This window comes from Strongylocentrotus purpuratus, unplaced genomic scaffold (genome assembly GCF_000002235.5).
Source record: "Strongylocentrotus purpuratus isolate Spur 01 unplaced genomic scaffold, Spur_5.0 spur5_scaffold_4, whole genome shotgun sequence".
Classification (NCBI taxonomy): Eukaryota; Metazoa; Echinodermata; class Echinoidea; order Camarodonta; family Strongylocentrotidae; genus Strongylocentrotus; species Strongylocentrotus purpuratus.
In genome coordinates this window covers 12,824,211-12,846,670 of record NW_022145610.1, presented here as the reverse complement: position 1 = coordinate 12,846,670, position 22,460 = coordinate 12,824,211, and the positions used below count along the sequence as shown (strand labels likewise).

At 38.0% G+C, this 22,460-nt stretch overlaps 1 protein-coding gene across 1 annotated transcript; it reads left to right on the top strand.

Annotated features, from left to right (window-relative positions):
- The first annotated feature begins 2,782 nt into the window (after positions 1-2,782).
- Positions 2,783-7,151, top strand: LOC115929341. The gene is made up of 5 exons (XM_030998141.1): positions 2,783-2,907; positions 3,103-3,261; positions 4,475-4,647; positions 5,972-6,128; positions 6,914-7,151. The coding sequence occupies exons 1-5, from the start codon at positions 2,799-2,801 to the stop codon at positions 6,970-6,972; spliced, it is 657 nt and encodes a 218-aa protein (XP_030854001.1). The 5' UTR covers positions 2,783-2,798; the 3' UTR covers positions 6,973-7,151.
- Positions 7,152-22,460: the final 15,309 nt, after the last annotated feature.

Here is a 22,460-nt window from a genome sequence, read left to right as displayed (position 1 = left end):
AGACTTTGAAAATTACTGAAGTTGTAGACATTTATATACATTGCTCAAAAACGGTCAAAACTCGAAATTAAAAATTTCAACGATTTTGGCCACTGAGGCCACTTCGTGAAAACGGTGACGATATATACAGTGCACAGTGGAGTTCCTGCATAAAGAGGTAAATAAGAATGAGAATGAGAATGATCCTGACTGAAGAAGTCAACAGGCCAACATCACATTCATGCCGTAAGGCAATATGCACATTCCCAAGAATTTCATTACATTGAGTCGCCACCATATTTATAATCTCAGAAGATCAGCTTTGCTTCGTATCATCTGTTTAGTTGTATTACCATTTCGCTTGGATGACACTACAAATACTTTGCCATCAGAAGACCAAGCAGCTTGTACTTTCTCACAGGAATTTGCTTCATGTAGCAGGTCAAAATTCCTAGGAGTAAGGTCCTCATAGATAGCAATCCTTGTTCCTTTCAGCGAAGTTCGATGTTTGAGGAGCATCTGCCTTATGCGATACGAGTACAATTTAGCAATGATGCCACGACTTCTTGTTTTGTCCTGGGGAAGCCTACCTACACGATGAGATCTGTCTATCTGCTCAAGACGCAGGTCCACATTCATTTTCTTTGCTACCGAGATAATAATATCATCTGTATTTTCATTCTTCTCTTCTTTGACTCCAAAAATACGAACACATGATCTTCTTGAGTACTGTTCTAACTCGTTGGTCTCATACTCCAAGCGTCTTCTTTTTTCTCAAGTTGTTTCTCTAGTGCCGTGATTTTCCGGATGTGTGAATCAGACATATTCTGAAGATCATGCCTGATTCCATCTTTTCTGTCATAGAAGATAGATTATTCCATTTACTATTCAACTCAGACTGCACCTCCAGGATCAACCTGTCAGACTGATTTGGCTTTGACTCGAAGTTAGTAAGACGAGTTTCATATTGGTTTAATCTATCTAAAATCTCTCCAAGTTTGTTTTGAACTCCTTCAGTAATGGCTTCTAAAAAATCCTCACAATTCTCTACAAAATAGACATCTTGAATCATCTGAGAAGTAACTTACCCTATTCTGATTACTTCAATGAATGTCAAGATAACAATGGCTGCTTTTCCATCCAAAAATAAAACTAGTTTTCAATTAAAAATAGTCAATTTCTCGATAATTTCACAAAATATATTTGCCGCCGCATTTTAATATGACGTCATTGACAGCTGATTGGCTAGTTTGGTAGTGACGTCGAACGAGCTATGTTTGTGCTGCAGTGACAATCGGAGCAATATGGATAAGCAGACTAATCACAACGTGCTCCGCACAAACACAACTGTAGACCGGACCTACCCGAATTCACAAAGCAAGGTTTGAGCTCAGACCAAGGTTTGAGCTCGAACCTCCATTTGTTTCGCCAAACCTCCTTTTGTTATTTACAAACCTGGAATTCGGGCCTTGTCACCACCGCGCCGTACACGCGATACCTGTGGGACTGTGGGACATCGTTCGTAGTAACTGTGTTGGACGAGGAAATCCAGAGTTAAATTTCACAAATTTCTTACCATATTCTGTTCCAGATCTGGCATTATGGCAATCTATAACTAACATGACAATGGCTGAGTGTAGCATGCATGAGTCTAAAATACGTCATAAAATGGAAGGATTGTGAAGTATTACGGATAAGGTCTATCGTCCAATACGCTGAATGTTGTTTTACCCAAGCCTAATCTTTAATGTTTTAAGAATTGTTTTATATACGCTGGTCGTAAAACCTGGATTAGTTTACCTTCTGCTTTTCAAAATGCTAAATATATCGATGTTTTTAAACGTATGTACAAGGACAATTTTTGTAAACCTGCGTGATACAATGCCGATTCATTTACTGCTTTGACATCATGATGGCTTATTTCTCTCTCTCTCTCTCTCTTTGTCTCTCTCTCCATTTCCCTCTCCCCTCTTTCTTTCTTTCCCTTTTTCCTCCTTTACTTTTTTACCAGTTTACTTATATCTTTTCTCCTCTTCTATTTTGGGGGGGGTAATATTTTAATGCCTTTTATTAAAGTGATTTGATGTTTTTTCCGCTGTTAATTTCAATTATTACATCGTCGTTTCTTTTTTTTTTTGTGTGTGCTTTTAACTACTTTTAATGCGTATTATGCTTATATGTTAGTTTTATACTGTTCTTACCTTTGCTTGTGAGCTTTGGTGATATTCATTATATATATTTCCGTGTATTACATTTTTATCGTGTTCAGGACCATAATGTAAAACAGATTTTGTATCGACAATTTGTATCTCATTCTTGTTATCCTTAATAAATATATTTCAATAAAATAAAATAAAATAATACAAATTTTTTTTTTAAAGTTGAAAAACGCTGCTTTAGCCTGTATATACATGTAGGCTTTTTAGTGTTTGCAAACCGCCCTAAATGTTACCACCGGGAGTGGCAATTTCTTGCATACAAATATTACAAAAAAGCTGGGGCGGATCTAGCTTTTTGCCAAGGGGGGGGGGGGAAGGTTGACCCAATTACGATGCAGAGCATCTTTTACGAGCCGCAAAGCTGCGATCCGATTTTTGTAGCTTTTTTGAACACCCGTTAGTGATGTTTTCTTGGCATCAACGAGTCATCGTCCACCTTATTTGCTTAAAAAATAAGAATTAGTTCAATTTCCACCCTTAGCACGTTTGTTTAGTTATTAAAGTTGCTTTATCTACTTAAATTGTTTTTTTCGGAAATCTTTGCCATCGTGTTTGAGAAGATTTTTCAATATTTGTTTTCTTCACACAGAATCGTTAATCATGTTGGCAGTTTGTCTCCTCGCTTTCATCGCGATGTCGATTACCGCAGTCCCGGCCACGACCCCGACCACGACCCCACAGCCTCCTGATGGAATTCCCCAATGTGCAAGTGAGCCTTTCAATAGATATATTAATTTATTTGTATATATGTATTTGTGCATTTAGTAGACTATGTATGAAAGTATTTATTTATGTATTCATTTATTTATCTAGTTGTGCATTTATTGATTTATTGATCCATGTTTGTTTTTTGTTTTTCCATCTATTTACCTATCTATCAATTTATTTAATTATCTATCTGCAGTCTACGAGTGCCCCGTCTATACTACATTAGAAGAAATTGGTTCAGATATGTGGAAGAGACGGGTAGAACCAAGTGTATGGGTGCATAAGGTCGCTCCAACCTGCGACCGAACTGAAGCAATAGGTTTAGTCATAGGTGACCTCGATGCCTACCTTGTAGGTAAGCTTTGAGAATCAGACTTTTGTACATTTTGTTATAATTCCGAAGAAAGCATAGAACACTTATATTGAGATTGCCAAATTTAGAAGAAGGTTTATCCAACATTTGATTTTAGATGATAAAATTACTTTAAATAAGGTTAGCTTTTTGTTTGGATTTTATGGAAGTGAATGAATTCGATCTAATTTTATTATCTTATACGCCAAATACTACACGCTTTCTATCAAACGTAAGTCTAGCTTATCGTTGATCAATTATTTCAAAGCCATTTTAAGATATTATCGTTCATTACAATATTAAACCTATGTTTAAAACAATAAGTTTAAACGGGTATTTGATAATAAATGGACAACATTGGTTAGCTGCTGTAAAACAAAAACAAACAAATATTAAGTTTATGTGTACTAGCATAATGCATTCTACTCCTAAAAAGGACGTACCCTAATCGGATTTAACAAGTAATTAATAATCATAACCAGGCAATAAATTGATAAAATCAAAATTATCTTCTACATCATTTTTTGATGATTATTTCTTGATGAATTTCATCTATTCGAATTATACATTTAGTATATTTTTTTTTTTTTTGATTTCCTACGTCTTGCTTTTCTTTACGTTAGCTTTGGAAGAATATTGCCATAATTTATGTATTCGTATATTGTGTGTACAATGTACCTCTAATTATTAAGAATAATATATAGTAAGCATTATCCAAAATAGAAAATAGCAATCCAGTCGCCTATTTCCTTATCTATTTGAATATAAAAGCCTTTTTAAAGAGAAAGTAAGAGAAAATATATGGATGGGAGGAGGGGCGGGGAGGGGGACAAGCCGAGGGAAGAAAATGGTATGAGGACCTTTCACAGATATCTTACTATGCCTACTACATCTTTTTTAAATAAAACAAACAAGAACAAATGACTCCCCCTCTTCCTTTAAAATATTAGCATGGATATCATTTTAAATCAGTCATTTGACATGGGATAAAAGTGAAGATGGCAGATTAGATTTTGAACTTCCGCTTCCTAAAATGAAACGGCAATTTACATTCCTTTTTGGCAATGTAATATTCCGTTTCTTTATGTAATCTTGATGAATTGTTTCAAGCCAATGTAGGAGGAATGTTTACTATGGCACTTGTAAAGATAAATATTGTATTAGGCCTGCTTCGTAATTTTATCAACATTTCTTTCATGTCGAATTGTTTTGCTAGACAACAACATAAATGAGTCAACACCAATCATTTTGAAAGTCGCGGAAAACATACCCGGGCCAAATTCCTCGTGTACCGGCCAATCAGGATCTTTCCCGTGCTGTGACCAAATCTACGAACTTTTCCACTTCATCCCTGTAGCTTCGCAAGAAACCGCCCCAATCCCATCACAGGTACAAAACTGAAAGCCCAGGTAGTGTATCCCTTTTTCAGCCAACATCAAATTATGTAGAACTTCGCAGGAATTATGAATATAATATACATAATAATACGTATATCCTATCGGTAATATTTAAACGTTAGCAGTGTCCTAGTATTCAAATTATGCAAGGAAACTCGTTTACTTTCTACACTTTACTGTCAGACACTAGTTGAGTGACTGACTGACTGACTTCTTTTTTTTCTGTGGTGATAACATACAGTAGCCTACATGAGCATTTGTCTACATCCATTACACACTTCTTGTAATAGCCAAAATTAAACTGATTGAATCTGTGCGCAGCACAAAACGTACGACCATTGGGTACAAGGGTCTGAAAATCAGACTATTTAATTAAACGAGTGCGCTCGCTTAATTCGATTCAACAGACATTTTCAAGTCCTTTTATTTTAAAGGTAAAGACCAGTATTGGAAACGCCCCAATTTCACAAAAAAATTGCGCCGGCCGCCGAGGGATCATGGCAGGACGTACTAGTTCCCGACAGCATATAAAGCAGCCAGACCTCGAATATTAAAGCAGTCGATATATCTTTTATATGCCGAATTGAAACAAAAATCTATCATAAATTCTTACCTTATCCATTTATTGAGTAGAGATTGGTTAAAACATCACTGAAAATCTGAGACACTGTCTGTAATCTTTGCTTTAAAAATGACTGAAATTACAATCATTGGGAATCGCAGACAAAAAGCACTGTATGGTGTCCGCGCTCGCACAAGGAACATTTTAACACGCAAATTAATGGGTATCGCAGCAAAATTTTGCTATTTTAATGGTAACCGGAGTTTTGAGGGATCTCACTCTTGGACTAAACCGGTATTGACATTTTTCACGTCTCCAATTCCGACCAATCAGACGGATGGATTTCTTATAGCTGTAATTGATATGGCACGTTCCGCCTGCCATACCTGCCTGGTCCGCTATAGTTGCTGGCATCCTTACTTTCTAATGAAGCTATCCTTTACATAGGCAGTTTTGAGGATCTAAGGACTAGTTATTTCTTTCTTTCTCACTATCATCTTGTTGAAAGGCAGTGACGGCCCAAATGTTACTTAAATAATCTCGAATAAGGCTGAACCAATCGGGGGAACGTTTGAAACCCCCCTTCCCCCCCCCCCAAAAAAAAGCTACAACTTCTGTTTGAAAACATGATAATCAACGGGAAATGTTTCAAATCTATTAATCTCTTTGAAAGATTGAAGTACAAAATGACTTGATCTTAAGTCATTTTGTTCAGTAGAATTAATCGATATCGTGGATTTCATTTTTTCTAAAGGACTCTGGGATTCAGCTACTGCACTTCGATGCTTTTGAGCTCTACGGCATCACCTTTCTTGGGCCCAATCACAATGCGGTGGAGCAATACGAACAGCTTCGTGAATACCTCGACGAGCAGGGCATTTTATACTATGGAACCTTTTATTATATTGCAAGTGAGTAATTATGTAGTACATGTGGCAATCATCCACTGAGGAAATTTTTCCCGATAACCGTCCTCTCAGGACAACATTCACCAATACTATTATTATTTTCTTTATTGTTTGTTATTGTTGATGGTGATGGTGATGATGATTACTATTATTTATTTTAGTAGTAGTAGCATTTATTATTATTATTATTATTATTATTATTATTATTATTATTATTATTATTATTATTATTATTATTATTATTATTATTATTATTATTATTATTATTATTATTGTTATTATTATAATCATTATTATTATTACTGTCATTATTATTATTATTATTATTATTATTATTATTATTATTAGTGTTATCATTATGATTAGTATCATTATTATTGTCATCGTCATCATCATCACATCATGGAGTTGTCGTGGTATAGTGGTTCATTCACTCAATTTATATCCAAGGGTTGAGGGTTCAAATCTCAGCGTGCCGGCACTAACGTCCTTTGGCCAGACACTAATCCACATGTGCTACTCTCCACCTCGGTGTGAATGTGTAGCTGACAAGAAGTCCCTCGGAGAGGACCTAAAGCCTTCGGTCCCCTCCTTGCTTCCTTCAAACATACACATGGCTTTTTAGCAGTCCGGTAAAACAAACAAACAAGCAAACAACAATAACAAATTGCAGGGCCATCAGGATGCACAAGCGTGAAGCTGATGAGGCTACGTATACCCTTAGTTAAGAAAAATTAAACGTACGGGTAATTTGATGTACTTATTTATTTATTGTATTTTTCTTACAGTTTATGACTTTCCATCGGACCCTCAGCCTCATCGTACTGAAATCCTGATTTCTATTTAGAAACCCAGAAGGAATGATAATAATGAAGGCACCGATAACCCAAACGACAGCCAAGAAAACCAATCATATCGCAGTGGGCGTGGTGGTCGTCAAAGACCACACTGATCTCATTCCGTTTTGAGCTGGTCGGCAAACGACTCCAACCAAGATTTTAATGATTTTATGCCATTTCATTTCATTTCTTTCATCACATATGATAAGATTAGCTAAAGAATACAAAATAAATACAACTGCGAAGCACTCGTTTTTTTTTTCTTCACATTTCCAAGGTGTATAATCATAGTAGTTTTCTATCTTAATTTATTAGGAGATAAAATACAGTGCTTTGCTTTTTAACTAGTTTTGAAATACATCATATTATAAAACATTTCCAAGGCGTATAATCATGAAGTAGTTTGCTATCTTAATTTATTATGAGATAAAAAACAGTGTTTTGCTTTTTAAGTAGTTTTCAAATACATCATATTATAAACCATTTCTAAGGCATATAATCATAAAGCAGTTTGCTATCTTTATCTATTATGATATAAAATACATTACTTTGCTTTTTAACTAGTGTTAAAAAAAAATCATATTATTAACCGTGTCAGACATCTGAGCAAGGCAATTTTCAAGTTTTTATTGATAAGCCAACAAAACTACGGGCGAAAGAAATATTATTAAATAATATTAAATAATAATACACAGTTAACCAATGAACAAATACTTTTGCCCGATCACAAAAGTCAACGGCAAAATGCGTGTTAAACTAGCGGGCAATAATGTAGAGCCAACATCCAGGTATTTGTAACTTTCATTGCGCATATATTAACTGCTTAATTCAGGGCAATACGGCTTCTCATATCCATACAGTTGTATATCACCCTCACCTTCGGTTCTGGCGATTATGTCGTATTGCCCTGAAGGCAGTCAATATTATTTAATTATTATCCCAGTAATATGACGTATCATAATCAGCATGATCAGGGAACCATATTTTCCGGCATTGTCCATTTCAGCCGTTTCGTGGTGTCCCATTACCATATACATGTAGTTTCGTTATACCCTGTAAATATATTCTTTTCAGAAATGGTAACAAATTCATTCATTCGTTCGTTTTTCCGAAAGTTAAATTTTCCAAATGCTCATGATAATCCGTAGGTTCATCATCATAATTATGGTTATTCCTAAACCCAAATTTCCCATACCAGGGGGTCATAATTCCGAAAAAATGAAATAGGGTTTCATACATTTTGTTGCGTTATTCCGAAGTTTCGTTTATTCCAAAAGTGAAATAGGGTTCATTATTCCGAATGTCTATACTTTCAAAAATGATAATATAAGTACTGTATATCTGTTTGAGATATAGTGTTTACGTGTAATATATAAACATGACGTAATCGTAATGTCGTTCTCTTTGATATAGTTTTTCTCGGATTGGTATTGGAATTTGTTTGGGCCTATTGATTAATAAATACTTCTACCCGCATATTTCTCTGCATTCAATTTCTTTACACCTCTCTGCGAAAATCACAGGTATTTATATTGGAGATAATGATGTAGATTATGTTAATGATGATGATGTTGATGATGATGATGATGTTGATATGATAATGATGATGATGATGATGTTGATGATGAAAACGATAATGGTGGTATAATAGTAGTGGTGATAATGCTGATGATATATTATTGTGACGATGGTGATGATGATGAAAATAAGGAGGCGGGGGAAGGGTAGGACATAGGCGCCGGAAGTGGGCTGACGGGGGGGGGGGGCACTTGCCCCCGCCTCTCCACCCCACACCCCGAACCAAAACAGTGGGGTTGGGGGGTAAGAAAAGCAGTAAAGGAGTAAAGATGGTTTGTATTTTTAAACCCAAAGAACATAACAATAATAAAACAAACCTGAATTAAATCACATATAAAATTCCATTCAAAGAAAAGTTAACAGGAATTAATTTTCCTAAACATTCCGCATGCCACCCATATCAATGGAGGTTTTCATATTAGGGATACGCGCATATCATGAGCCCCTGAACGCTGGCGTACTGATGGGGGGAGGGGGGGTACACAGTGGCGGATCCAGGGGTGGCCGAAACGGCCGCGGCCCCCCCCCCCTATTGGCGGCGCAAAAAAAAGAGAAAAAAAGAAAGGAGAAGAGAAGAAAAAAAGGAGAAGAGAAAAGAAAAGAGAAGAGAAAAGAAAGAAGAGAGAGAGAAAGAAAAAAGAAGAAGATACCCCCCCCCCCCACCTCACTCCCACTCCGGGGTCGGAGGGACCGATTTTGTGTTCCCAAAATTTCCGATAAAGGGTTACTTTTCACGCAACAAAGTCCGGCCCGTAATACACACAAATCCGGCCCGCTCTGACTTTACACACCGAAGATAAAGGGGTGCTTTTAAACTAAGAGAGGGAACATACATGCGCGTACCCTAGATAACACTGAGTGGGTGGGGGGAGGGGGAAGGTGGGAAGGGGAAGAAAAAAGTCGGGTGAGAAAGGGGGAAAGACAAGGAAATGGCGCTAAGTGACAGTAACGACGAATATTAGGGAAAAACTGTAATCGGGAGATTTGGGGTCATTCCAGAAGGCTTGGAAAACGTTATTGAATAGAGGGGGCCGGGCCGGCCGCATAAAATCTCGAGCCACGGATTCAAGTTAAACGTTACACACAGCCCCTGCTTTTTGAAAAAAATTAAAAAGGGCACAATATTTTGGATGTCTTTCAAATAGAAGCTATATACTAAACAGTCAAATTTTAAATTAACGGTAGGGCCGCTTCACAACTCTTATTTTGCCCTTCATTTGGATTCAGCTCATACCAACTCGCTTGTGCTTATATTTGAACTCATGTTGGTAGTGATAATGGACAGCGGCGGCGATCCTGGGCCCGATAGAGGGACACGTCCCCCCGGAAATTTAGATATTTAGCTAGAAAGAAATATACATGTAGCGGAAAGAACGTACATATTGGACTAAAGGATTTTCTAGAATGCATAATTTCAGCATTCTACATTGCAAAATCTCGCTTGGTCGCTACGCCCCGGCCCTCGCCCGATAACACAAAACTAAGATATGACGCTCCCGGTTGCGATTATTTCATGGTTGGTGTATAAATAGATCTTTTTTTTCCCCTTTCATTTCTACTGACCTTATTGTATGCTATCACAATCATGTTTGTTTCATTTTCCCTTTAAAGCATGCGTAGCTAGGGGCGGTAGGGGCAGTAAGAGGACATAGGACGAAAAAAAGGGGCAGACAAAGAAACATTTTTGACAAGTCTAAAACGGCACAACAAATCATCTTCTTTCTCTAATAATTTAATGAAACATTAAGCTTCTGCACTTTGCGCTGGAGGGGGAAACTGAATTCAGAGAAAGATTAAGAGTCGGGAATGGAACAACGAATTATTTTCTTTCTCTAATAATTTCATTAAACTATGAAAGGTCTAAGCTTCCGCGCCTCGCGCGGAAGGGGGAAAATGAAGTGTTCCCATCCCACTTGTATCACAGAGAAACAACAGTTTAAGTTAAGTCTAACGTTAACGTTAAATTTGTTATTAAAATGTAGAGTACAGCCCTTGGCCTTAGGCCTAATTTAGGTCGTAACTGTTACTGTTTGAAAATCTAAAGTAAAATTAGACGGTTTTCATGGTTATAGACCTAGTAAGTGAGAAGAAAAAAAGTTTACCCGTCACTGAGACCAGGTCAATCAATCTTTTAGATCCATTTTTAGGGTCTAACGTTAGTAGATATAATGTAGATACAGGCGCGGATCCAGCGGGGGTGAGCGGGCCTTGCCCCCCCCCCCCTTCCGCAAAAGAGAGAGAGAGAGAGAGAGAGAGAGAGAGGAAAAGAAGGGAAAGGGAAAGAGCAGAGAAAGGGAAAGAAAGAAGATGAAGAAGAAAAGAAAAGGGGGAAGAAGGAGATCGGGGGGGAGTACGAAATGGTCTTGCCTCCTAGGCTGTTGCCTCCCCCCGCCCCCGCTAAAAAAAAAGAGAGAGAAGGAAGGGAAATGAAAAAAGGAGAGCTAAAAGGGACCAAAAAAGAGGAAGAAGAAAAAAAAGGGTGAAAAGAATTTCGATGCGGTGTTCGAGTAGAATTCTGTAAGATGATGATATACTTTCTCGTAGCTTGATGTGACGAGATGTCTCTATCCAGATATCTGTTGATAGTATTATAGAATATAGAAGCCTGAAATGACCTTCTGCTCGTAACCGACAAGTCACCGCATTAAAATTAAATTGCAAATAGTGTTCAACAACACGATGGTGAATGAAACTTTCTAATATTCGAAGATATATGACCTTCAGACCATATTGTTTCATTATTTTTTATTCAATCAATCAACGTCAAAGAATTGATTTATCATCGCTCTTCAATTTATTATTTCACCTTTTAATGTACTTTCATTCTTATGAATCACGAAAGAACACTGAATTGCATTCTTCAATGTTTGTTTTGATTAATTTCCTCCCCTTTCCTTCTCCCTGTTTAATACTGATAAAATTTCAATTTTTCTTAATCAAGGCAAAATATTATTTTCATATTTTCTTTATGCAAGACAGGAAGAGAGAGAGAGAGAGAGAGAGAGAGAGAATATGTTAAGTGAGAATTATCGAGTACAACTTTGAATTGCATCCTTTTCAATATTATCCAATTCGCTGAAAATATTCAGAATATGAATATGATAAATCCTCAAAATACACCAACGCTGTTCAACGCATCCAACGCTCCAACCATAGCCCATACGCCAATGCACCATATTTCTCAATATGAAAAGATTTTTAAATGAAATTTGAAGAAAAATCAAATTTACAATGCACTGACAGGCATCAGTTGAAATCATGAATTCTCTGTGACTCGCTTAGCACTAGTTTCTGAGGAACCAGTCACTAAAGAGGAAATAAAGGGAAGGAAAATTGAGAAAGAAGTAAATAAAAGAAAGGGGATATCAGTTGCAATTTTCCCGCCAACAAGTTGCGGATCGGGATGGGGGTGGGGCAAAAGGCCTTTGCCTCTCCCCGCCCCCGCTAAAAAAAAGAGAGAGAGAAGGAAGGAAAAGGAAAAAGAGGAGAGCTAAAAGGGACCAAAAAAGAGGAAGAAGAAAAAAAAGGGTGAAAAGAATTTCGATGCGGTGTTCGAGTAGAATTCTGTAAGATGATGATATACTTTCTCGTAGCTTGATGTGACGAGGTGTCTCTATCCAGATATCTGTTGATAGTATTATAGAATATAGAAGCCTGAAATGACCTTCTGCTCGTAACCGACAAGTCACCGCATTAACATTAAATTGCAAATAGTGTTCAACAACACGATGGTGGATGAAACTTTCTAATATTCGAAGATATATGACCTTCAGACCATATTGTTTCATTATTTTTTATTCAATCAATCAACGTCAAAGAATTGATTTATCATCGCTCTTCAATTTATTATTTCACCTTTTAATGTACTTTCATTCTTATGAATCACGAAAGAACACTGAATTGCATTCGTCAATGTTAGTTTTGATTAATTTCCTCCCCTTTCCTTCTCCCTGTTTAATACTGATAAAATTTCAATTTTTCTTAATCAAGGAAAAATATTATTTTCATATTTTCTTTATGCAAGACAGGAAGAGAGAGAGAGAGAGAGAGAGAATATGTTAAGTGAGAATTATCGAGTACAACTATGAATTGCATCCTTTTCAATATTATCCAATTCGCTGAAAATATTCAGAATATGAATATGATAAATCCTCAAAATACACCAACGCTGTTCAACGCATCCAACGCTCCAACCATAGCCCATACGCCAATGCACCATATTTCTCAATATGAAAAGATTTTTAAATGAAATTTGAAGAAAAATCAAATTTACAATGCACTGACAGGCATCAGTTGAAATCATGAATTCTCTGTGACTCGCTTAGCACTAGTTTCTGAGGGACCAGTCACTAAAGAGGAAATAAAGGGAAGGAAAATTGAGAAAGAAGTAAATAAAAGAAAGGGGATATCAGTTGCAATTTTCCCGCCAACAAGTTGCGGATCGGGATGGGGGTGGGGCAAAAGGCCTTTGCCTCTCCCCGCCCCCGCTAAAAAAAAAGAGAGAGAGAGAAGGAAGGAAAAGGAAAAAGAGGAGAGCTAAAAGGGACCAAAAAAGAGGAAGAAGAAAAAAAAGGGTGAAAAGAATTTCGATGCGGTGTTCGAGTAGAATTCTGTAAGATGATGATATACTTTCTCGTAGCTTGATGTGACGAGGTGTCTCTATCCAGATATCTGTTGATAGTATTATAGAATATAGAAGCCTGAAATGACCTTCTGCTCGTAACCGACAAGTCACCGCATTAACATTAAATTGCAAATAGTGTTCAACAACACGATGGTGGATGAAACTTTCTAATATTCGAAGATATATGACCTTCAGACCATATTGTTTCATTATTTTTTATTCAATCAATCAACGTCAAAGAATTGATTTATCATCGCTCTTCAATTTATTATTTCACCTTTTAATGTACTTTCATTCTTATGAATCACGAAAGAACACTGAATTGCATTCTTCAATGTTTGTTTTGATTAATTTCCTCCCCTTTCCTTCTCCCTGTTTAATACTGATAAAATTTCAATTTTTCTTAATCAAGGCAAAATATTATTTTCATATTTTCTTTATGCAAGACAGGAAGAGAGAGAGAGAGAGAGAGAGAATATGTTAAGTGAGAATTATCGAGTACAACTATGAATTGCATCCTTTTCAATATTATCCAATTCGCTGAAAATATTCAGAATATGAATATGATAAATCCTCAAAATACACCAACGCTGTTCAACGCATCCAACGCTCCAACCATAGCCCATACGCCAATGCACCATATTTCTCAATATGAAAAGATTTTTAAATGAAATTTGAAGAAAAATCAAATTTACAATGCACTGACAGGCATCAGTTGAAATCATGAATTCTCTGTGACTCGCTTAGCACTAGTTTCTGAGGGACCAGTCACTAAAGAGGAAATAAAGGGAAGGAAAATTGAGAAAGAAGTAATTAAATTATCAGTTGCAATTTTCCCGCCAACAAGTTGCGGATCGGGATGGGGGTGGGGCAAAAGGCCTTTGCCTCCCCCCGCCCCCGCTAAAAAAAAAGAGAGAAGGAAGGAAAATGAAAAAATGAGAGCTAAAAGGAACCAAAAGAGAGGAAGAAGAAAAAAAGGGTGAAAAGAAGGGGAGATAGAAAACCTAAAAGAGAGAGAGAAGGAAGGGAAAGGAAAGGGAAAGAGGAGAGAAAGGGAAAGAAAAAAATAGAGAAAGAAAAAACGTAGGGGAGATCACTTGCCAACAAAGTGTAAATCAGGGGGGGGCACTGGCGTACTAATTGGGGAGGGGGCTCGGGGAAAATAAAATTCAAACGTGGTTTATTTCTAATTCCATAACGGTGGTTTACACATAATACTGAAATGACATAATTTTCCGAGATTTTTTAGTAAATTATACTTTTTTATGCGTTTGTTGTAAAATGACACATTCCTTAATTTACAGCCAGGCAAGAAATATGCTTCTTGAGATGCCTAGGGGCCTACACGTCAGGGCCCGCGGAACGGCGGGGATCGGGAGCCTTGAGGTCCCTCCCCCCCCCCCCCCCCTCCTCTTTTTTTGAAATAGTATATAAAGAGAAATGGAAAGAAAGAGAGCAAGTAAGAAAAAATAGTTAACTGCCAGTGTCACAACAAAATAAGGTATTAACCGTAACTAAACGCCTAAAATCCCTGAGCTTCCGGGGCTCTGGCCCTGGACCCAACCGAGGGCCCTAAGTCGGGCCTCTTGATACCCAGCTGTCCGTAATTTAGTGCCTAAAACCCTTGAGCCGAGTTGAGAACGGTACAGCGAATCGTCTTCTTTCTTTAATAATTTTAATGAAACGTCAAAGCTTTCGCTTCGAGCGGGAGGGGGGGTGGAACCGAATTCAGACAAGAATTAAGAATCGAGAATGGTACAACGAATCGTCTTCTTTCTCTAATACTTTAATGTAACGTCAAAGCTTCCGCGCTTCGTGCAAGAGGGGGGGGTAAACTCAATTCAGACGAGGATTATTTTCGAGAACGGGCAACGAATCGCCTTCTTTCACTAATGATTTAATGAAACGTCAAAGCTTCGGCGCTTTGCGGAGGAGGGAGTGGGAAAATCGCCCCTCCCTGCACCCCCCCCCCCCCCCATTACGTCAATGCCGGTCACCATTACGTACCAATATTTGGCTCACATAATTTCAAATTTGCCCCCCCCCCCCCTAAGAAATCCTGGATCCGCGCCTGCCCGTGATGACATTCTCTCCATTTCTTCCCGTTTTGCACATAAATAAATAATAAATAATACAATATTTATATAGCGCAAAATAAACATAAGTTTCTCTTTGCGCTGTACAAGCATAATTATAATCACATAAAATGAATCAACACAATGTCCTCTTCATTATTCGGAGCAACCGTATTTACATTCTTTCTTTACTTTTAGTCTTTACCATATCCTTCCAAAACACAGGGGCGGATCTAGCTTTTTGCTAAGGGTGGGGGGGGGGGGTAAACCAAATACGATGTGGAGCATCGTCCACGAGCCGCGAAGCGGCGAGGCGATTTTTTGGTGCTATTTTGAACCCCCGTTAGTGATGTTTTCCTGGCATCTACTGAAATCTACTACTACTGTGTAGGTCTGGACACATGAGAGCATTTTTCTATGCACATCACATTTTCACTTGGCAGCCCAAGGGGGATCGGGGGATTAAACCCCCTAAACCGCATAGATCCACCCCTGCAACATCTTTGCTGATCTTCTTCTCAATATTGATTTATTGGTCGAGTTACATTATTTGCTGGTCTTTTAGAACAACCAGATTTCAGAGGATTCACACTTTTCACGACGAAAAACTTCTCCATGTTTCAGTCCTTGCGCGATCGTCTCCAGCTCCAGCAGATATTGGGCGTCAGCGTGCACACCGATACGTACTACCGGCGCAGTATGACGGCCGCATTAGCTGTGCACTGCGAGCTTCCGTTGTTTGTATCGGTAATACTCATAGAGATGGGAGAGAAAGCGCCATCTAAGTTCCATTTCATTGGTTTAAGGTTTGAAAATTGATACTCAATATTGTGTTAAAGTTATATAAGAAAAGATAATCTTTTTTTTATAATTCCACGGGGGCAATTTTTTATTTTGCAATCGCCCCCGTGGGCAACCTGACGGGGGCGATTATGGAGCTCACGGGGGCGAATCGCCCATCGCCCCCGTGCATTTTGAGCGCTGCTAATAATTCAATGAAACGTCAAAGCTTCGAAGCGCGGAAGGGGGGAAACTGAATTCAGACAATGATTAACAACCGAGAACGGTACAACGAATCGTCTTCTTTCTCTAATAATTTAATTAAATGTAAAAGCTTCCGCGCTTCGCGCGGGAGAGGGGGGGGAGCTCAATTCAGACAAGGATTAAGAGTCGAGAACGGTACTCTTTCTCTAATGATTTAATGAAACGTTAAAGCTTCCGCGCTTCGCGCGGGAGGGGGTATGGAAACCGAATTCAGACAATGATTAAGAATCGAGAACGGTACAACGAATCGTCTTCTTTCTCTAATAATTTAATGAAACGTCAAAGCTTCCGCGCTTCGCGCTGGAGGGGGGGGAAACTCAATTCAGACAAGGATTAAGAGTCGAGAACGGTACTCTTTCTCTAATGATTTAATGAAACGTCAAAGCTTCCGCGCTTCGCGCGGGGGGGGGGGGGGGTATGGAAACTGAATTCAGACAATGATTAAGAATCGAGAACGGTACAACGAATCCGTCTTCTTTCTCTAATAATTTAATGAAACGTTAAGCTTCTGCGCTTTGCGCTGGAGGGGGGAATCTGAATTCAGAGAAAGATTGAGGGTCGAGAATGGAACAACGAATTATCTTCTTTCTCTAATAATTTCATTAAACTATGAAAGGTCAATGCTTCGCGCGGGAGGGGGAAAACTGAATTCAGACAAAAGGAATAGGAGTCGAGAATGGTACAACAAATCGTCTTCTTTCTCTAATAATTTATATCAATTAATGAAAGGTCAAAACTTCCGCGCTTCGCGCGTAATGGGGGGGGGGGAGGGGGAGGGGAACAGCGAGCTGCCCGAATATGAATTTGTTATATCTTTTCTCGTATATTTTGCTAATAAATAACACTTTCACAAAATACATATTATCCTCAAATTTTTGCTCGCTCGCTTCGCTCACTAGCCAAATTGTGAAACTAGAAAATTACTTTTCGGGCGAGAGGCTTCAGCCCCCCCCCCCCCCCCCGATGAAAATGTCAAAAAAATTACATATGGTGCTTCTAATATGACATTGTCAGTTTTGGTATGTTGAGTTGAAAAACGGTCTGCGCAATTTTCAAATTTCCGGCCCCCCTATTGGAAAATCCTGGATCCGCGCCTGGGTACACACTACAAAATAATGGTACAAATTTGAACCCTATAGGGTGCAGACCGCTGCTACAATAGCAGCCACCTATAGGTTGCAATTTTACACCCCCAATTTGGGTGCACCCCTACGGGTGCTCGTTTGCACCCCAATTTGTGGTGCAGACTTGTCCCATATAGGGTGCAGGGGTTTGGGGTCCACAATTGTTCCCTGAAGGGTGCATACATACACCCCTTGGGATGCAAGCAAGCACCTTTAGGGGTGCAGATTTGCAACCTTTATATGGTGTAGAATTGCACATTGCAGGGTGCACATGCACTCTTTACATCACATTATAATTAATAAAATCATAAGATTAAACAATTTGTTTTCATATCAAAATCACATTTTATTGACAACATGAATGACCGGTTTCAGTTTCCACTATGCATAGTTGGTAAGAGAAAATAACCACATATGACACTGTAGCACAATTACTGCATTCCTGCATAGCCTATATTTGCTTCTCTTAATTAATATAGACATAGGGCTCCTTGGCTCCAATCAAATAGTTCAACAAATCACCAGAAACATTATGTCCCTTTCATCAGACGAATAAAAGGAAAGGACATATTACTCGTGACTTTTTGGATTCAAATCCATTGTACAATCTGACAGTTTTATCCGTTCTCGTGACAACAGTAGTCATATCAAAATCACCTTTCTTACCATGCTGTTTCTTTGTAGCTTTCAGCTTTGCCTGTAAATGACTATTCCTCTGTTGTAGATCTTCAATTTGTTTTTGCTTTGCAACACAGCCAAGGCAGGTACATAATCTTTTATCACAATGTAGCCCATAATTGTGATCAGTGAGATGTGCAGCAACAATATGATCAGATCTTTTCTCCTTATTACTTGAAGCTGTCTCATCAATTTCTTGGTGCTCATCAAGAGTAGAGGATCCATGAAAGTCAGGATCTCCTGTCAAGTCGACATCCTTTCTCTTCCGTTTACATGTTGGTTTCCTCTTTTCTTTACTTGAAGCTGTCTCACTGACTTCTAGGTGCTCCTCAGCCGTAGAGGTTTCATATGAGTCAGGATCTCCTGTCAAGTCGACTTTCTTTCTCTTCCGTTTACTTGTTGATTTCTTCTTTTCTGGGCACTGAGGTCTTTCACTTGGAGGCAGACGGGGAGATTTATGTGAAGACTGGTGTGCTGAGCTGTATCCCAGATTCATTGTCGGGTCTGGCCACGCTGCACTAGGTTGTCCATCTCGAAAGTGATATGAGCAAACCCTATCTCCATACGTTGGTTCCCAGTTTTTGCCATTTGGACGTTTTCGATTTATCGCCTTTATCCATCGTCGACGGCCGTCTGCATCTTTATTTTGCAAAGGAAAAGGGAATGGTACAAAAGGTGGTGTGCATACGCAGGCCCCATATTTCAGGCCATGTCTGTCACACAATTGTGAATACCATTTATTAAGCTTGAATGTACTGTTCGAACACCCAATAACAGCACAGATTCTCCCCATGATGATAGTCTGATTGTAAAAAAGAGAGAAAAATATTTCATGTTAACACAAATTATAATGATTTCTATTTGGGCAGGAAAATATTTCTTCTTTCTTGGGAAAAAAAAATCACAGCCGATAGTCTCAATCCCCCCCCCCCCCCTAAGAAAGGAAGATTATTGCCTTAATTAAGGTTAAAATCCCAATGATCATACAATTTTACCAAATAAATCTGCCTTGTTCCCTATAATACCCCCTTCACATACTTGGATTTTTCTTACGAGTCCTTTCGGATCGCACACACTCACGGATCTTTCACGGATCCTTACGATTTGGCCACTTTTACGACCGGTTAAAGAGTTATTACGAGCTTTTTGCGGTATATTACGGATTATTACGAGTTAGTACGATGTATTTACGGCAATAGTCCACGATTAGTTACGAGTTGTTACAGATAACTACGTGTAACTAACGCGTTAGTTACGACCTGTTTACGTGTTGTTACGAATAGTTACAAGTAAGTTACGAGTATTTACGAGTCCTTACGATTTTTAGCAAAAAAATAACAACTGAAATGAAGTGTTCGAATTTGCAGCTTTTATACCTTTCCCCAAATCGTAAAAAGTTTGTAAGCATACGTAAAGTATGCGTATCCATTCGTAAAGTACTCGTAATAACATTTAAAATTCTCGTAATATCCCGTTTCAATCCGTAATGCCATCGTAAAATGACCCAAATAAAATCGTAAACAACACGTAATCACACGTAACCATCTGTAAACTGCTCGCAATAATCCGTAAATAATCCGTAAACAAATTGTAAACTAACCGCAATGAATCGTTATAAAAATCTGTTACGAGTCATTTACGGATTCTTGCGAGCAGTTAACGGATGGTCACATGTTGTTGCGAGCGGTTTACGGGTGTTTACGGATTGTTACGAGCTATTTACGTACAAATCAATCCGTGGACAATCGTAAGAAGATTTTTGACATGTCAAAAAATGTGCCTCTCCTTTCACGGATCCTTAAGAGTGTCTACGATTTGTTGCGAGTTGTGACGAGTATTTTACGGATACCAGCAAGTTATTTACGGATTCTTGCGATTGACTACGAGTTGGCGATCCGTAAGGACTCGTAAGCAAAATCCGTGTATGTGAAGGGGGTATAACACATGCTAGCTGTAATGGAATAAACATCCCATTGGCAATGCCAAGAGAACATCAGCACTGCTTATGATGTCTTTGGGCAAGCAGGACAGTGAAGGTGAATTTACAGCTGGCACAGTGGCAGCATTCATTGTCATTGATTGAAAGAATTTTAACAGGAAGTGAAATGAAACTACTTATTTTAGTCAATGGATAGGCATAACTAGAAGTCCAGTCCTTGTTATACGGTTTGTATACATTTTTTAAATTCAAATCGGTCTCAGTGTCTTTTGTTTCGATTACATAGACTAGAGATCTAGCTTTAGTCTGAATTTAGTCACTCTTTTTCTTCACTTCAGTTCAATCAACATGATCAGGCAAAACAAACAAAATATGCGTAATCAGGTAAGTTTAGATCATGTAGGCCATAATTATTTTAAGTGATATACAGGCTGAACTAGCATGGAAGAGCCTTCATATGAGTTATTATTAACACCGGTTATCAAATTTTAAGGTCAGAATCACGACCTTTTTTAACGATTGCCATGCGAAGCAGACGGCTTACACAAAATATACTATATGGGGCACCAGTCGGGACACGGCATACTTTCGCCTCTGTGGAGGCAACTGCCGATTGCAAAGAAGAAAAATACTTAATCATTTGCTGATCACGTACAAAACAAAAGGAAAAGAAGGAAAATATATCCAGTTACCAGCTCAAGATGATTTGTAGAAAAGGAATGATGTCATGATGTAAAAAAAAATCGTATCTAGTACGTGATAAATGCTAACATTCCCCGTTCACTGTTGTGTGTAAGCACAGCACCGACCAATATGTATCCCAATTGATCCAGCGAAAAGGTCACGGAGGATTTTTCGCGCATGCGCAGAATCTAACTCGCTTATTAAACTCGGCAGTTGAACGAAATTAAAAGTCTCTGCAAAAGATCGACTGACTTAAACTTGTTTCATAAAACTTATAGTCCATGATTTTTCATGGAATAATAATAACGATGCATAAAAAAGGGTATAATTGTTTATTGTTGTGTTATGTTGTTCTTGAAATATATACACAGTAAGTATTAAGTAATCTTCTTTTGTGTATCGAAAGATCGAGGTTTCACGGGTTTATTTAGGAAAATGTAAATTTAATACTGTTAAGATGCTCGATAACATCACTATTAAAGTCTGATTTGATTCGATATATATCTCATTAATGAAACCATCTAAAGGCTTTATAGTCTCAAACAAACCAACACCTTTAGCCGAGTGCCAATTACCCCATTAAACCATGCGCCAAATTTAGTAATCTTCTTTTGTGTATCGAAAGACCGAGGTTTCCCGGGTTTATTTAGGAAAATGGAAATTTGATTCTATAATAGTGTTCGATTACATCACTCAGTATATGATTTGATCTGAGATATATCTCATTAATGAAACCATGCAAAGGCATTCTAGTCTCAAACAAACCTGGACCATTAAACCGAGTGCCAAATTTAGTAATCTTCTTTTGTGTATCGAAAGACCGAGGTTTCACGGGTTTATTTAGGAAATGGAAATTTAATACTGGTAAGATATATATAGGCTTTTATTGAAATCAAAACATCAAAAACCAAGAGCAAACAGTCCAAAGACTGACAACTGTCTTGGGTACAAAATAAAATTTAAATCAAATATACATAATAAAATAGCAGTAATTAATAAATACACAATTTACATAAGTTAAAATATCAAATAACTGAACTATTATCAGTAAATATTGCAAAAAGGACATATAAACAACAACAACAATAAGTATACATCATTACAATTTCATCAAAAGAGGGCTCTCGAGCTGTGCAATAACTAAATCAGGCACAGACCGAGAGTCCAATAAAAAGAAAATTAAAATGCATAAGAATTAAAATACAATAAAGATATTCCCAAGAGAGCATAGAAAGATAAGAGGGTAAGATAGAGGGAGAGAGAGCGGGAGAAATGAGAAAAAGACAAAAAAGACAAGAGAAAGAGAGAGAGAGAGAGAGAGAGAAGGAAGAGGATAGGAAGAAAGTTAGGGAAATATCAGTACGATCTGTAGACTCGGTAAAATCAGCCCAAGTATTCAACATTGTAGACATCATTGCAATGAACCTGAAATAAATGTAACATACTATAAAGAAATTCCCAAGAGAGCATAGAGAAAGAAAAGAGAAAGACAGAGGGAGAGAAAGAGGAAATGAGAAAGGGGGAGAGAGAGAGAGAGAGAGAGAGAGGGAGAGAATGAGATAGAGAGAGAGAGAGAGCGAAGGAGATAGGAAGAAAGTTAGGGAAATATCAATACGATCTGGTAGGGAAGGGGCCAAAATCGTGAGAAAATATTTACCGGCGAAATTCGCATAGTACTAAAAATTTATTGTGCAAAATGTATGACTCCGGAGAGTCTTTGCATTCTAGAGTACTTAGTTAATATGCTTTC

Coding starts and splice junctions, on each gene's coding strand:
- LOC115929341 (XM_030998141.1), top strand. CDS start 2,799: ATGTTGGCAGTTTGTCTCCTCGCTTTCATCGCGATGTCGATTACCGCA. Junction 2,908..3,102: donor TGGAATTCCCCAATGTGCAA/GTGAGCCTTTCA, acceptor ATCTATCTGCAG/TCTACGAGTGCCCCGTCTAT. Junction 3,262..4,474: donor CCTCGATGCCTACCTTGTAG/GTAAGCTTTGAG, acceptor TTGTTTTGCTAG/ACAACAACATAAATGAGTCA.